Raw genomic sequence first — 17,578 nt, 5'->3', positions numbered from 1 at the left:
ACGTCATCGATGACAAACATCTAGGGCCAGCCTGACCATTGGTCCATTATTATTGTCTAGTACGACTAGACCTTGTTGGTCTCATTCAAGGTGAAGATGAACGTAACATCCATGCATCTGTCTGTGTAATCATATTTATCACAGCTTAGATAGGTATTGTAACTTAATGAAACATATGTTTTAATGAGTCTGGGTGAGAAAAAATACTCCTGCCTTGGAAACTACGAACTCAGCTTGATAAAGTGGAAAAGACGCATTTCACAATTATCCTGATGTATGCAAACGGCATGCTGGTCACGCGGAATATTAAATCCATCTTTGTGGTGGCGAACAATGAGTGCATGAAAGTTGATTTACTCCACAAACAACAACATAATTGCAGTAAAACGAATGATTGCCAGCAATAACACGAAAACAAACAAGAAGTGGTTATTCAAGGGTGATCTGTTTGATATAGGCATCACAGGCGATATTACATGAATCGTATCAATGAGTATCATGACGTAAATATGACGTTATACGGCATAACGTCATGAGTTTATAAGGCATTAACGGATATACGTTTTCATTTACCCAGCAGTAGTTCGATCAGTGTACCATGATACGATACCAGTGAACAGCGACCTCCTACACCGTGACCAGCACGTGGCAGTGTTGATTTCTATGGATCCTGTACCAGGTATTGGGCGTGACTTAATGCAACATTCTATGAAACCAACAGTTACTGTTTTTCAGATGGATGAAAACAACATTGTTTTCTGTGTTACATATTCTTGTTACAATCACTACAACATATTGAATGCGGTTACGTATGAGGTGGGTGGTTGACGGGATAGTCTCTACCAGCTGATGTGTATCACGTGTGGGGGCGTGAGTGTGTGCACGTGCTGCTGTTTACACGAGATTACCAGTTTCAGAGGTTTTGCGTTCTTGATATATAAAGTCAATTCTTGCACCCGAGAAAGATGTCATTTCATGTAATATAAGGCATGTTTGTTTGTTTTACAGCATGTTTATTGAGAGAAGGGTATTCTTGTGGTGCGCTTTGAAATATTGTTTGTTCTCACGCTGGGCCAGATTTAGAAACTCGGAGACAGAACTGGTCTCCAGCAATCCATTGCTTGTCGTAAGAGACGACTAACGGGATCGGGGGTCAGGATCGCTGACTTGGTTGACACGTGCCTCCGCATCCCATTTGCGTAGATCAATGCTTATGTTGTTACTCATTAGACTGAACGGCCCAAGCTCGATTCTACACAGACTGTCGCCATATAGTTGGAATATTGCCGAGTGCGTCGTTGAACAATAAACCAACCAACCGTTTGGGAAGCAATCTCAGAGTTAAAACGTTCGTATTAATTCCCATACTAAAAAATTTATTTATGAGACAAATAGAGCTATGTCGTGTAGCTAGGTCGTGGAACACTTCTAGGCCCAGTAAAGCCTGAAAAGGCGTTTCTGCCTTAATTTCCGGACGACTTCGTGAATTTGTATCGATTTGTTAACCTAGTTAATTCTGGAATACAAAGGTTTATTGCGTCACATTTCTTTGTTGTTTGATGGTTTCACATCTAGTTCTTTTACGGACTGATTCCCAGTTTACCGTATAGTTTCAGATTGGGATTCGACACGCAACAGTTACAAGAGTGAGTGAGTGAGCGACCTTCATATCGCTTTTAGCAGTATTCCTGCAATGTCACGGCGGGGTACACGAGGAAAAGGTTTCACACTTTGAACCCATTTGGGGAATCGAACCCGGCTCTTCGGCGTGACGAGTGAACAATACGGTAAGATATCTCCTCATTTATTAAGAGTTTAAATGTGTCTTTAATTGTTTTAAAGATAATTGTATTTCATTTAAAGTTATCAGCTGTCTTTTAAAGATGTGTGTAAATAATTGAACGCATCGTTAATGAACTTCTGATATTCAAATAAGACTTACTGATAAAAGGAAAGGATGAAACATATTGAGATGCATCTGGCTACAATTATTTTCAATGTGTACTGCTAGTTCATTCGTAAAGAAAGAAAACAATAAAGGACCGAATACACAACCTTGTTTTACTCCAATAAGTACATAAAAAGTTTCAGAGCGTGTAGAGCTATTCCGTTAACATTCTCTTACATGTTAATTAACAGGTTCGTCACTTTGAGGCTGAGTCCATTTGTGTTACATAGTTCCCATAGTTTATGTCTTTCCACAGAATTAAATGCTTTTGAAAAATCAACAAACTATTAATCTGATATAACCATGTAACCTGTCACCTTGAGTATTTTCATTCAAGATATATCTTGCTAACAATTTAATATGTCAGTATTTCTTAGTAAGTGTGAAAGCCGCTTGCCATACAACTGTTCTTAATAGGCTATCTCACCACCCCACAATTACAAGAGGTTTTGGAGATCTAGTGACATGTTCCAGAGTATTTATGCTTGTGTCTGCTTGTACAAGTCAGGACAAGTGCCCTTTTCACTATGTTAGTACACTGAATCCAGTCTTAGCCAAACAGTGCCCTCTTCACAATGTTAGTACACTGAATCCAGTCTCAGCCAAACAGTGCGCTTTTCACCATGTTAGTACACTGAATCCAGTCTTAGCCAAACAATGCCATTTTCACTATGTTAGTACACTGATTCTAGTCTTACCCAAACAGTGCTTGTGTTCTAGCATTGTCGCAGAGCGGAAGGCAGGATAACAACAAATTTCTTCACTTAACTGAGTTTCAACCAATGATTCCGATTACCCACCTAAATACAATGTGTGCAGTCCGTGATATTGCTGGATACAGCTGGCAGCGATATAAACCAAACATTCACCACCTACTCACTCACTCTCCAAGTTTAGTTTATGCATTATACAGAAGCTCGGACACAGATTGACATCAGCAGACACACTATTTCAACAGGCTTATTGGTTTCCAGACACTTGGTGATCAGTCAGGTGACCCTACGCAGGTCCAGGATCAGATTGTGTATGGCGGCGGTGTACGGTATTTGATTGACGTGAGTGTATACCCCAACTCGACTGTGATGATCTGTTAATGTCGGGTCGGCCATGGACCATTTGAAGGATGTCAAGTCAGAAGAGAGTCATCACACTTTGTGGGTTAAGACGGCACCTCGCGTGACTACGGGCACAAGAGGCTATTTCTGGTGAAATCCAAATTCAGACCTTTAAGAGAGCTGCTAAACTGTGTTGTACCAATACTAACATGGGGAAATGAACAAAGGTTCGAATCGTTTATAACGTGAAACATATTTTTTAAACCTTGATGACTTTTTTCATATTAAAAAGACATTGCACCTTGGATCTGTCAGCTTAAGAGTTTCTGGCCTTGGATTATGCCCGATGCTGATTAACACTTGTGCCCCTTGGCAGGTTTAAGACAGTGGAAAGTAGTAGGTTAGTCTATAATATTTTCAACTTCCAATCGTTCTTAACCAGTCTTCGTCGCAATGAAGACCTCAGCAAGAGGACTGCGTGAGTGGCATACCGTGTTTGACTATGACTATGTAATGAGTTCCCTTCAATACCCATGACACTAACCCATGGTGAGCATGTCCTCCGACCGAAAAAGCAGGCGTTGGCTGTGGATTGGCCCAGTGGTTAACGTGTTCACTAATTACACGGAAAACTCGGGTTCGATTCCTCACACGGGTACAATGTGTGAAGCCCATTCCTGGTGTGCCCTGCCATATTGCTGGAATATTGCTGAAGGCGGAGTAAAACCATACTCACTCTCTCACTCACGAATCTCCTCCCATCGAAGGTACGGTATCTTCTGGGACCAAGCACCCCCATGGGCACTAACCTACCCCGAATCTCCCCCCATCGAAGTAAACATGGGCGTTGGCTGTTAGTACCCACAAAAACTCCAACGGGTACGGTTCTACCCCGAATCTCCTGCCATGGAACTATAGGTGGACGTTGTCTGTCGGGATTAACGATATCCACACCTACGGATGTTAGATATTAAAAACCGTGACATTTCATCTTATCGTATTATATTGGAAAACGAGTATTTTGAACTTCATTTCCCAAATTACAAATATTAATATTTCATTTGATTTATTGCTGTCACGGCGGTGTCCACACTCACGTTGTTTCCTTTTCCCCGCCGCAGAGGACTACGTGGGGTCCGAGGGACAGCGTCACCCAGATAACCATCAGCAGGGGGTGGCTGTCACAGTAGGAGTCTGTGTCGCTCGCCGCTCAAGTACAAATATCCAATATGCAGCAAGTCTGTCCACTAAACGCTGTCAGCAGGCGATGGTTAAATGTCATGTCTCCAAAATAGCAAGTTTGCGCAGGCCATGATAAACCCGTCTGTCGAATGTCCACGATGAGATTAAACGAGTCTTCCGAGACGAGCTGGCTATATCGGGATTCGGCAATATCTCGGGCTCACTTCAGGACGTGTCTGTCTCGCATAGGGATGGCTGGTCTGCAGTCACACACTCTACCGTACTACCTCCAATGGTGTCGGTCTTTTAGCTTTGGGGCGATCGCAACAAATACCTGCAAAGCTGCTGCAACGGTATCAAGCAATGAAACCTCACTGGATCATGTATGTTTTGTCATGAGCCGGGCCTCTGATATGACCTGAGTCCTGTCTCGTCACAGATGCGAAGGAACAGGGTCTCTGTCAGCTGATGTTGACTTACATCCAGTCATACCTCCATTCTTCAGCTCAGATTTCCTGTTTATTTGTCACGTTGTTATTAAACGCAGCAATGTTCCAGCAGTCTTTAAATAATCGAGTCTGGACCTGACAATCTGGTAAGCATCGATTTTGGCCATTAGGACACGATTTGTGTCGACCATGTCAGCGAGCCTGACCACCCGATCCCGTCAGTTGCGAAAAGTGTCGGTTGTTCTATAACCTTGGTTTACACGGGATCAGATCACTTTCAGTGGAAAAATAATGTCGTATTTTGAAATGATTTGGAAGGAGAATGACAACGTATATTTATAGCAATGTAATTATAGTCGGAATGTATAGAGATGTTCTGGAAATCCTGCAGCACCTCTTGGTATTGCCCAGTGTAGTGACTTAAGGTATACATGTATGTTAGTTATCACTAAAAGATGAACGGGGGAGGGAATTCGGCATACGACAGGCCTCAACGTTAGGTAAATACATGTATCCTGAAGTCGTGCTAAAGTTCTGGGTACTAGTAAAGATCCGGGTTAGAATGCATCTTCAAACTCATAAAGTTAGTTAATGCGTGTCATATTGCACATTACTGGATTGTCCAGTCCAGACTTATTTATTATTTACAGACCGTTGTCGCGAACGCAGCGTTAAACAACGAACATTCCAAAAAGGTCCTGTGACATTCAAAGAGGAAATACTGTACTGTGGTACAGAACGGAAGTTTATTCAGTGGTATTTGGGACATGAGGCGTATGACACAGTTGACAAACACTCTGTAAATTGCACGTGATCATAAACTTCTGAGTTTCATATAGATCGTATTTTAAATATTTCACGGAGGTAGATAGCTGCTAGATGGTGTACATTACTGTCTTTTGACATGAAATTGCCTGAATGGTAAGTGGGCCTCTGTAGACTGATTGTAGCTTCTGTAGACATCGAGTTCTGGCTGGGTCATATTTGTCACAAACAAAAAATACACGGTCCTCGTCTTCATGAAGTCTGTGATTACCGTTGTATCTTTATTGGTGAGTGAGTAAATGTACGCCGCACTCGGCAATATTCCAGCATTATGGTGGCGGAATGTAAATAATCGAATCAATCGATCAATCCAGTGATCAACAGCATGAACATCTATCTCCGCCCTTAGGGACCAAGGCCTAGGCTTACTGTCAACCAAGTCAGCAAGCCAGAACCACCCGAACCCGTTAGTCGCCTCTTACAAGCATTGTGGACTATCTTTAGGCTGCATAAATAAAATTTAAATGTTTCTAGGGCACATTTATTTTCAAATGTGACGAGGGCGGTAGGACTTTTTCAAAATGCATTTTCTTAGAAAGAACGTGACGAGGGTGGCACACATCGTCATGGTATTTTTTTTCTTCTCTCAGAAATACATCTTTTGAAGTTTAGCACGTGTTAATGAGTTGTAGATTCAGTAACACTCGTTCTTACATACACTCATTCTTACAGTAGACAAATGGATGATCGGGACGCGGCCAAGTCAAAATTATTTTCCTCAGTGAGTGAGTGAGTTTAGTTTTACGCCGCACTCAGCAATATTACAGCTATATGGCGGTGGTCTGTAAATAATCGAGTCTGGACCAGACAATCCAGTGATCAACAACATGAGCATCGATCTGCGCAATTGGGAACCGATGACATGTGTCAACCAAGTCAGCGAGTCTGACCACCCGATCCCGTTAGTCGCCTCTTACGACAAGCTGAGTCGTTATTTTCCTTAAATGGCAATAAAACCTTTCCATGAGCACAAATAAAGGAAACACGCCCATTTCCGAGAAACATTTCACGTTAGTAGTTAGCCTTATTGGTTCCTAGCTTGGTTATCTTGCAGTTTGTTAACGACGTTCTAAATTTGATGTAACTCTTTTTAGTTGTTTGTTCCTGATGTTCACGATACATCATGCACTCCGGTGAGCACACTGAGTGCAACAGACAAGGACTAGAAAAGCACACCTTGTATACAAGTCCCACTGGAACTTGTAACGCCAGAAACTGACATGAAAGTAGATATTGTCACTGACGAGTCGTTTCATAAAGCGTTAAGGTCCGTCGGTTACGATATGTACCCTATGCTAGTTTTTGTTTCTGTTACAAGCCCCTGTGAATAGTGCGACAATCACAAGTTGAATTACACCCACGCCTGAGTCAGCCCCAGAAGGGTGGGCGGGTTGACGTGGGCGCCATCACCTCCATATTAAAACGGTGTTCTCACCGTGGTACTTAAAATGTCAAAACGCTATTTACTCCATTTCAAGATCGGTCTCAGACATTAACTTAATAACTAGTATCGTTTTATCAAGTTCAATATGAAGACCACGCCACTCTTCCGGAGGTGAACTAAAGTTAGTTTGGTATCGGCTCTTAAACTCACCTAAATAAAAACAGATTAGTTAGATCGTGGTGTGTTCTTCACCAGCAACTGTAGATCCTCCTCTGAATCTACAAGCTGAGTTGAAACGATATACAAATAATCCCAGCTTAGTGTTAAACAGTGATCTATATCAGCGGTAAACATGGCCGCAATAGCAGCCATATTGAAAATGTATCCTTTGACACGAAGTCTTCCATCTGTGCTTCAGCAAAATGAAAAACGTGTAGATACGAACATCGAAATTTTCAGATACATCCGTTTTCTCCAGATCTTAACAGAAATTAAATACCTAAAATAAAACTATGTATGAATGATCTTGGGCTGAAACATCAAGGGTCCCCCTGGAACTTTACGCAGGAACGCAGAGGCAAATCGATTCAGACACTATCAACCGGCCAGATTTTCAAATATAGTGAAATGTTGCACTGACGTACCTAAACGTGTGATTTAGTATTTACTCTCCCTTTCTTGGACGTGGTTTGAGTTTTGACTCTGATTCAACCTTTGCAGCAGGGTGACGGTTCTGTTATGGATATGCTGAGATCAGAAACGCCTGTCACCAGATGTTATCACAATATTGGCACATGAGAGCCATCAACGCAGGGAAGATGCATACGGCAGCCATGGAATGAGTGAGTTTAGTTTTACACCGCACTCAGCAATATTCCAGATATATGGTGGCGCTCTGGAGAGAATTGGGTCTGGACCAGAAAAATCTCGTGAACAACAGCATGAGCACCGATGTGCAAATGGGAATCGATGACATAGCCAAGTCAGCGAGTCTGGCCATCCGATCTTAGCGGTCTCTTACGCCTAGCATAGTCGCCATTTATAGCAAGCATGGGCCTATTCTACCCCAGACCTTCATGGGTCTCTATTTCCTGTTATGTACAGGGATGGTGGGGTATCCTAGTGGTTTCAGTGTTTGCTCATCACACCAATGTCCCAAGTTAGATTCCTCACATGGGTCCAATGTGTGATGCCCATTTCCATGGCAATATTGTGGACTATTGCCAAAAACAGAGTTAAACTTAAATCACTGACTCATGTCATGAATAAATAAGTCAGTTCATGCTTGGCGATTTTATTAACAAATGTATCAATGGTATTTTGTTTTCTAAAAAATACATACACAATATACATGTGGATACTGAGTTGGCCTGGCAGGGGTTTAAAACAGACATCATCTGCTGCTGTACAACATACACCAAATAAAAGCAAACATGTACAAATTAAAAGAATCTTTGCTTCCCGCAAAACTGCTTGTTCACTCAGAACAATGTCTACCAGAGTGTCCAGTACACAACATAACTCAGTTTTCAAACAGTACCGTTAGCTGTTCCAATTTATGACATTCTCAAAAATCTGAAGTTCTGACTGAAACAACTGAGTGGTTTTGGACACCATCACTCAGTTTCAAGCAGAACTAAACATTCCTACAGGTAACTCAGCAATATTTTTTCAACAATGAACATAAAACATATACCGGGTAACTTAAAATCTCTAGATCTGCCACATCCACTTCCGCAACTCATCAACAAGCTGTGACTACCGTTTACTACATCACTAATTCAGAACGGACGTAAGGATATACAAGAGCTAGGTTTTGTTATCATGGCTAGATGTCCTCCCTATCGAGTCATCACAGATTCACTGTCCAGTGTGCACTGTGTCCTCACTACTTCCTTTCAGAGCACAGCTGGTAAGCATAAGTGTGTGGTTGATGATTTTGGTAATCACTCCCACATTTCTACCACCCAACAATTCGAACCAATTCAGTTTTTTCATACAGTCCACCAATTCTTAAAGTATGTTTGTGTTGCACACACCTTTTATGATGTTGCTACATAAATCGACAAGTCTGAGCATATCACCAAAAATATAATGGAAAATACCCTGAAACTTCAGTTTTGACTGTAATGTCCATGTACTGTAGATAGTGTCAACATGGTGTCAAGGAAGAATCTTCACTGTATCAGCCAACTGTCCTCATGTGTCTGGAGCAGTAAGTAGGTGTCACTGTTGTGTTTTAACTAAAATGTTGGCACGTTCTCAGTGTCACTGTCAGCATGGTGGCAGGACTGTGTCAATGAAGTATCACCATGGTGTCATGGCTGGTCTCCATTCAACCCCATACAAGCAGTCTCCAGTAGTATTACTGCTTCTCCCCAAATACGAGTCAATCTTCCATGGTGCCATAAGAGTGTTTCAGCATAGGCAGCTGTTCCGTCATTTGTAGACATGGTCGGAGGTGTCAGCAGTGAAGACAGATTCATCCAGTGGTCAGATCTACTGTAGATCATGCAGCATACAAGTGGGCAACAAACATGCTCATACAAAAAGTGTCAAGAGCAAGGCAATGCTCCACACTGCTTACAGTGAGGCAATGCTTAACAGTGCTTACAGCAAGGCACTGATGAACAATGCTTACAGTGAGGCACTTAACACAGCTGACCGCCCGGCACTGCTCAACACTCCTTACGGCAACCAATGCTCAACACTGCTTACAGCCCGGCACTACTCAACAATTCTTTCCAACACATTCCTACACAACTTTGCAGCACCTCTTACATTATAATGAAAACAACTCTGCCTTCTGCACCATCCTTAGCATTTGGCACAATTTCTCCAAGAAACAAGGATTCTGTCAAAACGTCACCCTGTCCTTTGATCCGAGTCCTGTTCATGCGAGTGAGTAAATACCAACTCAGCATCAGATGAGTCTGTTCTAGGTTCAGGGAGTCAAGTTTCACCTCAGTCACAGACAGCACAACAACCATCTCCAGTAGCACTATCTGGACGCCATACCCACCTCAGTCACAGACAGCACAACAACCATCTCCAGTAGCACTATCTGGACGCCATACCCACCTCAGTCACAGACAGCACAACAACCATCTCCAGTAGCACTATCTGGACGCCATACCCACCTCAGTCACAGACAGCACAACAACCATCTCCAGTAGCACTATCTGGACGCCATACCCACCTCAGTCACAGACAGCACAACAACCATCTCCAGTAGCACTATCTGGACGCCATACCTCACAGGTTCTTGTCACATACTGATTAACACCATCAGACAAATCAAAGAAAAATAATCATAATGTTCAATAAGTAAAACTGAAATTAACTAGAGCAACACAAGAATACTGCTGTTGATTGCCACTGTTGTTCCTCTGCGGGTCTTGGGCTGGTAGTATCACAGACACATTTCACATCCACTACACTGATGACTCCATCATGTAATGAGAGACTGGGACGCCATTGCCAACATCTTGAATGATCGGGTCAGTTTATCGCTGGGATGTTGTGCCATAAAGACTTTCAGTTTCTGGGTGAGTCCATTCAACACCCCATGCATATGTTCCGCAGTTAAGGGGTGGCTGGGGTCCAAACTAATCACTGCCTCTTCCAAGTATCTGGAAATGTCACAGAGAGATGAGTTATCAATTTGTAAGAAAATATTATAGGGTCTTATATTGTTTAGAAACATAATATTTGTTTGTTTTTTTGTTCAACCTTGTGGTCAGCATTAATTCCAGTTATGAGATGGCTGTTTGAAAACAATCAAATCTGGATCAGAAAATCGAGTGATAGACGTCATTTACATTGACCACCATATCTGGGTGTCTAGTATGAACCAACTCAGCAATGCTAACAACCAATTCCAGCAGAGGTCTTTCACCTTCAAGGAATGTAAAGACAACATTAGGCAATATCACACAAGAGTATGGTTGGCAATGTCTTATTGATTCTTAGAGTGTGGAAGGTCAGAGGGAGTGCCTGTGAAGGATCATCAAGTCAAGGTGAAATTGTGCTTTATGCTGCATTTTAGATTATTGCATCTACGTAATGACGTGTGCCTGAATATTTATGTTTGAGTGAGACACAGTTAACAGATTCTAGGCCATGAAGGGTAAGGACACGTACCATCTACTGAGGGCTTTAACAACCTTCCACTCTCAAGGCAAACACTTTTTCACTGGACCAGAGAGTCAATCAACGCATTAAAACATAACATGTTCAGGTTGAGGTCTTGGCATAATATCACCAACAACACATTAAGTAATACTGTGGCCGTATTACAGAGGCCCCGAATAACCAAGTTTGAACCAGAAAAACGTGGTTACATGACTAACACCTATATCCTATCACATGGGCTGACTGACACAGACTCAGCCAAGTCACTGATCAACGCCTTCAACCAGTAAATTGGCTGTGGGAACTTTTTCTAAACCTAATCCTGATGTGGTTCTAGATAACATCTCACTTGATCTTCAGCTCTGTGTGTGAGGTGAAGTCTGCAGACAGCTGGTTGACGAGGGATAGAAGCACTGGCTGCTTAAGGGGACAGGGTTCCTGACCGAACACAAGGGACGGGTTCACATTCTCACATGTGAACATCACCAGATCCAGGTTAGATGCCGACAGTGCCTGCCAACAAACGAACAATCAGCACAGTAAGAAACAGCAACAGATCTAGTTCAATCAGAGAGTTAATAATATGTCTCCATGACAGTCAGGTCTATCAGCACTGCATATTAATGATAACAACAGTACTTCTATGGTGCCTCTTCCCTTTCACTTAGGAACATGCTCTGATTGTATAAAATGTACAGGGGTTCTATGTACAGATATTGACATTCGGATATTTCTTGCAGAAATGAGTTTTGAGATTGGACTAAAGACTGGCAGAGATGGAGAAGTCATAAGATCTGATGGTAGAGAGACAACCTGGCTGCTGATCTGATGTTATTCATTCTAAAGTACAATAACTAAATAGTTAAAAGAACATGTGATACTTCATATTGTTACATGCTATTCCCAGTTTGTAGAACGGATTACCTTATGTCTTGATGTGTTTTACTTAGACACACTGAAGAAGTTGCTGTTGGCTGAACAGTAATCATGTTAAAGCATTGGATAAATACACAGCTGATGACATGTATATATGGATGAAAAACACCTATTTTATGGAATTATACAAACCACTTAAAGACTGAACTTCTTCCTTCCAAATACAACCTTTGAATAACAAACTTGCTAGTGGTTTGATTGGGTCATCAGAAAACACATTACAAACAAGAACTTCAACTGCTTCCCTCTTCTCAACTCAAAGAGTCTGACAATAGTTACCTCCCTTTGTCTGGATCTAAATTACCCTACTGTGCTGTACTACTTTACAGAACCTACATTTGACATAACTGTGGACATTGTATTTGACTGTGTTTCTTACAAATAGCTACCTTGCAAGTTTGTGAACAGTTACATCCATTTAACATGGTTTCAGTACATGCTAACACGTTTTAAAGGTTCATTCTTGTTATCTGCTTCAGCTCAAACACAATAATACAGATCAGCATTGGTCTCTCATACATACTAAACAGCCATCTGTGACAGTTTCTCCCTTTTCCTTTCTGACAGCACAACATGGCAAAACACAACATGGTTTACTTAATACATGTTATCATGGAGTCTGGGTAGCCATTCTTGCAAGTGTAAATACTTATACACACACTGTTGATTAAAATCATCGCACTCCATGCATTAAGCTGCAGCAGTAACAGATTCAAGCTACAAACAGCAAGATCCAGAACAAGAATCCAGCGTAGTATATACAGAATCATCACACTCAGACCTAAACAGACACCTCTTACAGGAATGTTAATGACGTAAAATAAATGCTCACAGTTTGGAAAGCTTCGTTTATGTTGCCAACCCTGATAGCATTGATCACTGATGTCCTCAGCGTCTGCAGGTGCCCTAGGTCAGGAGATATCTGTACCGGCGTGGCAGCTCCTGAGCGTACGTAGTTCATCAGCTGGTCGGAGAGACTGGCGCCATGCTCCCGGACCGCCACACTGACCTCCTCCTTCACCGCCTCACGCACATGGTTGAGAGTCTTCTCCTGAAGGCTGCACACACAACACAGTTATGTACATTGACATGGGTAGAGGAGCATTGCATCCTCCAGACACTGCACAGGCAGACATTACTCGCATGACCACCTAGCAGAAAATGAGTACCCAGTGGGATGAAGTCATGTGACCATAGTCTTCTAGCACGAAGCAGCTTGGGTTATCAGGGGTTATGGTAACACACAGATTGTTTGGGCGCTTTGAGTACACGCTGTGTATGGAGAAAGGCACATGACAAATGGATTATCATTATTATCATGATGACCACATGTTCATCAGTTACTGAAGCACCAATTGAGATTTACCTATAGACTTGTCTGACAACTAACCACCATTAAGTGAACTCGTACATGATGCATGGAATGCTTTAAATAAGATGTGACCCCTAAACCCCAGTAAAAAACTGAACAGTTAATTTACTTTGCCAGAGCATTCTGCAGACTGGTGTTGAGTTCCGACTGTAATGTGTTCAGGATCTCTGTCTTCATCTCGCCGGAGGTCACTTGGAAGTTGTCCACCAATGACTGCAGCTGCTTCACAATGGGGTCACGTGAATCCTGCTGTCGCTGCCGGATACGTTCTAGGTGGCCCTCCAGCTGACTCGCATCTGAGAGGAGGATATTGGGGAGAGTGAATGAGTAATGATCATGCTCTATATCTTGCAGTTGACTCGCATCTGTGGGGAGGATATCGGGGGAGAGTGAATGAGTAACGATCATGCTCTATATCTTGCAGCTGACTCACATCTGAGAGGAGGATATCAGGGAAGAGTGAATGAGTAACGATCATGCTCTATATCTTGCAGCTGACTGACATCTGTGGGGAGGATATCGGGGAGAGTGAATGAGTAACAATCATGCTCTATGTCTTGCAGCTGACTCACATCTGTGGGGAGGATATCGGGGAGAGTGAATGAGTAACAATCATGCTCTATGTCTTGCAGCTGACTCACATCTGAGAGGAGGATATCGGGAAGAGTGAATGAGTAACGATCATGCTGTATATCTTGCAGCTGACTCACATCTGAGAGGAGGAAATCAGGGAAGAGTGAATGAGTAACGATCATGCTGTATATCTTGCAGCTGACTCACATCTGTGGGGAGGATATTGGGGAGAGTGAATGAGTAACAATCATGCTCTATGTCTTGCAGCTGACTCACATCTGTGGGGAGGATATCAGGGAAGAGTGAATGAGTAACGATCATGCTCTATGTCTTGCAGCTGACTGACATCTGTGGGGAGGATATCGGGAAGAGTGAATGAGTAACAATCATGCTCTATGTCTTGCAGCTGACTCACATCTGTGGGGAGGATATCGGGGAGAGTGAATGAGTAACAATCATGCTCTATGTCTTGCAGCTGACTCACATCTGTGGGGAGGATATCGGGGAGAGTGAATGAGTAACAATCATGCTCTATGTCTTGCAGCTGACTCACATCTGAGAGGAGGATATCGGGAAGAGTGAATGAGTAACGATCATGCTGTATATCTTGCAGCTGACTGACATCTGTGGGGAGGATATTGGGGAGAGTGAATGAGTAACGATCATGCTCTATATCTTGCAGCTGACTCACATCTGTGGGGAGGATATCGGGGAGAGTGAATGAGTAACGATCATGCTGTATATCTTGCAGCTGACTCGCATCTGAGGAGATGATATTGGGGGAGAGTGAATGAGTAACGATCATGCTCTATATCTTGCAGCTGACTCACATCTGTGGGGAGGATATCGGGGAGAGTGAATGAGTAACGATCATGCTGTATATCTTGCAGCTGACTCGCATCTGAGGAGAGGATATCGGGGAAGAGTGAATGAGTAACGATCATGCTGTATATCTTGCAGCTATTCACACTGAACCAAAAGCAAAGTTACCTCTTTTAGAGTCTGGGAACTACTTCACAAAGCAATTGCCATGCTATTACAATCATAAGCCTATGCTAAAACTGGGACTTGACTCAGCCATAGAGCTATGACTTTGGCCCATAACAGCAGGGAAGTTAAGTTTATAGCTGCTTAATGTATTAATTAATACTCAAGAGTCAGAAGCCAGGTCACATAAAGTGTGTACGTACAGTGCGGCAGTGAGTATGGAGAGTAGCACTTAACATGTATACACAGCAAGATAATGGGTTCTTATGCTAATGAGAAAACCTTTAGAGGTGGTCTTAACAGCTAATAATCAAAATGACACCTGGACCATGCTTACTTTGAATATTTATTCTTCACTGCTTACTCTTACAGTAAGTTGGAGGCGCTTTCCTATTTCATAATTTCATATAACTGAATAATAACACTGAACACTTAATTCAATAAATGAAAGTTAAGCATTTAAGTTTCTCCCTCTTTGCGGTTCCTAAATCAGTGAGATCAAAGTAAACTTGACTGCTTCATCACACAAGTTCTTACTGTATCAGCATTAACTGGGAAATTTATATTCCCCCTTTAGGTTTTACACCTGATATCTGCTGCAGACTTTGGTGCAAATATTGTCCTCTCAGCAGATCGCAAGGTCAAAAGTTAGTTTATAATCTTACACCATGCTATGCAATAATTCAGCTCTTTGACATTTGTCTGGACCAGACAATACAGTGATTGACATCACAAGCATGGATCTCAACCAATCAGTCACCCAATGTAGGCTGTTGACAAAATTAAGGACATATTGGTTGCAATGTTTTACATAAACATAAGTTTGAAAAGTACTCAAAGAGTCAGGGGTACCTTGAAAATAAGGTCAAGATCACCCAAATCAACTGGTGCATTCCCAAGTGTAGGCTGTTACCAAATTTGAAGACACTGGGTACAACAGTTCATGAGACATCACGCTAACATAAATTTGAAGAGTATGCAGGGTCGTGATGACCTTGAAAATAAGGTCAAGGTCACCCTAATTGACCAGTGTCTGTATAGTCCCCCAATATAGGCTGTCACCACAACTGAAGACATTGGGTACAACAATTCATGAGATGTTGCATTAACAAGAGTTTGAAAAGTGGTTAAAGCATCGCGGTGACCTTGAAAATAAGACCCAAATCCACACATACACAGCTAACATATACTCACAGCTAACATATACTCACATTCAGTGGTGCCTCTCTGGAAGGCATCGTTAACCTGCAGGAACATACTCTGAGAGGCTCGCTCAAATGATGGCACCACCATGTTCTGGAAAGCCTCTCTATAAGCAGCTTGTATGGGCGCCTGGACAGCACTACCAGTAGCATTGGCTATGGCCTCCACGGTTTGCTGAAGCCACACATACCTTATGTTATCAAACAATACTGCATATGTACGAAGGCACTCTGTAAACAATGGACTGGCCAATTCAGTGATCCATATTTTGAACAATGGTCTGTTACTGGCTACGATGGACTTGGCTATTAGTTGATTCAGTGACAATAACTTACCCGAGACCTGACCATCTTAGCAATGTTGTCTTTCAGTAGTGCATCAGTGGCAGTGAGTTTGTGAGCAAGGTCTTGATGGAGTTGATCTTTAACTGGATCCAGGATTTTCGTCACTGCTAAACAAATCAAGATAAAATTTACAACCCATTTCTTCACTAGCTTTAACAAACTAATGTAACTACCATTTTAAAGTTAATTAGCAAGTGTTGCTATTATACATGTTACAAAATATCATCATGAAAAGTTAAACTGACAGTTACCAGCATTAAAGTGGAAAGGATGTCTGGGCAAAAGGCTGCTAGTACTAATTTATTCACAAAGACTTGCATGCATTCAAAACTGGCCCATACAAAATAGTGACTGATGAGCAGGAGTAACACATAACATTGACACAAATCGGAATTTTCTAGCATCTTTTTCATAAGCCACTGTTACTGAAATACAAACAAGTCTCTGAAAGGAACATATTTTACAGTAAAAATGCTGGTATAAAACAAGACAAAATTGTGTCTGCGAACACGGATCCTCAAGCTGCTGTAGGAAGCATTCCCCACATTCAGTGTGCTCTGGTTATTTAATTTCTACTAAACAAGTTTAATATACATCTGTGCAACTATGAGATGCACACCTCTTGAGTCCCAATGATACGCATGAATAAGCTTAATTTATTCTGTTGAGCAGTTTTTGTGGAGAAGTGGATAAACTTTATCCCCTATTTCACTATCACCAGAGAGAAATTCCACAATATTTATCTAAGTATGTCTCTAAACATACAAAAACTATAAAGTACAAAAACAAAATATGAGATGCACAATTCTTTAGAGTCTCTATAAACTACACATGTAACCTAAGTGAGTTTTGTGCAGTGGTTTTGAGACAATGACAAAATTAAGAAATTGGATGAACAACGTATAAGATGCACATCTCTAAATGAAACACATTGATAGCGGACGATAGCAAGGACATAAGGCTGCATAAAGGAGGTGTTGTCAAACCAAACCCTCTCATTGGTCAACGATTGTTATTGTCCGCAATTTGTGCCAAGATCGTTTAATTCAGGGTCAAAATCGGTTTTTAATCGATTTGTAGAAATAACAATAAAGAACTGGCAGGTGTCAGGAGTGGTGATCGAAACACCAGTCACCCAGGATTATTTTTAGATGAAGCTTTAATCGAATACCTGAGATGGTAGCGT

General features: G+C 41.9%; 2 protein-coding genes across 3 annotated transcripts in view; both read right to left on the bottom strand.

Moving 5' to 3' along the window:
* The window catches only part of LOC137258492 (RNA-binding protein 39-like), a 378,418-nt gene that overhangs the window by 353,825 nt on the left and 7,015 nt on the right, over nt 1-17,578 (bottom strand). The window lies entirely within an intron of this gene.
* Nucleotides 8,122-17,578, bottom strand: part of LOC137258483 (enhancer of mRNA-decapping protein 4-like) — a 39,994-nt gene continuing 30,537 nt past the window's right edge. Inside the window, exons 25-30 of one of the 2 annotated variants that reach the window (XM_067796168.1) lie at nt 16,384-16,499; nt 16,057-16,222; nt 13,395-13,581; nt 12,746-12,971; nt 11,327-11,490; nt 8,122-10,475 (exon numbers count right to left, since the gene is read on the bottom strand). In XM_067796168.1, the coding sequence (XP_067652269.1) occupies nt 10,295-10,475; nt 11,327-11,490; nt 12,746-12,971; nt 13,395-13,581; nt 16,057-16,222; nt 16,384-16,499 (1,040 nt within the window). In that variant the 3' untranslated portion in view covers nt 8,122-10,294. The remainder of the gene's footprint in view (nt 10,476-11,326; nt 11,491-12,745; nt 12,972-13,394; nt 13,582-16,056; nt 16,223-16,383; nt 16,500-17,578) is intronic. The other variant, XM_067796169.1, reaches the window with a different exon arrangement.

Source organism: Haliotis asinina, chromosome 12 (genome assembly GCF_037392515.1).
Source record: "Haliotis asinina isolate JCU_RB_2024 chromosome 12, JCU_Hal_asi_v2, whole genome shotgun sequence".
NCBI classification, from domain to species: Eukaryota; Metazoa; Mollusca; class Gastropoda; order Lepetellida; family Haliotidae; genus Haliotis; species Haliotis asinina.
This window is presented reverse-complemented; position numbering and strand designations above follow the sequence as displayed.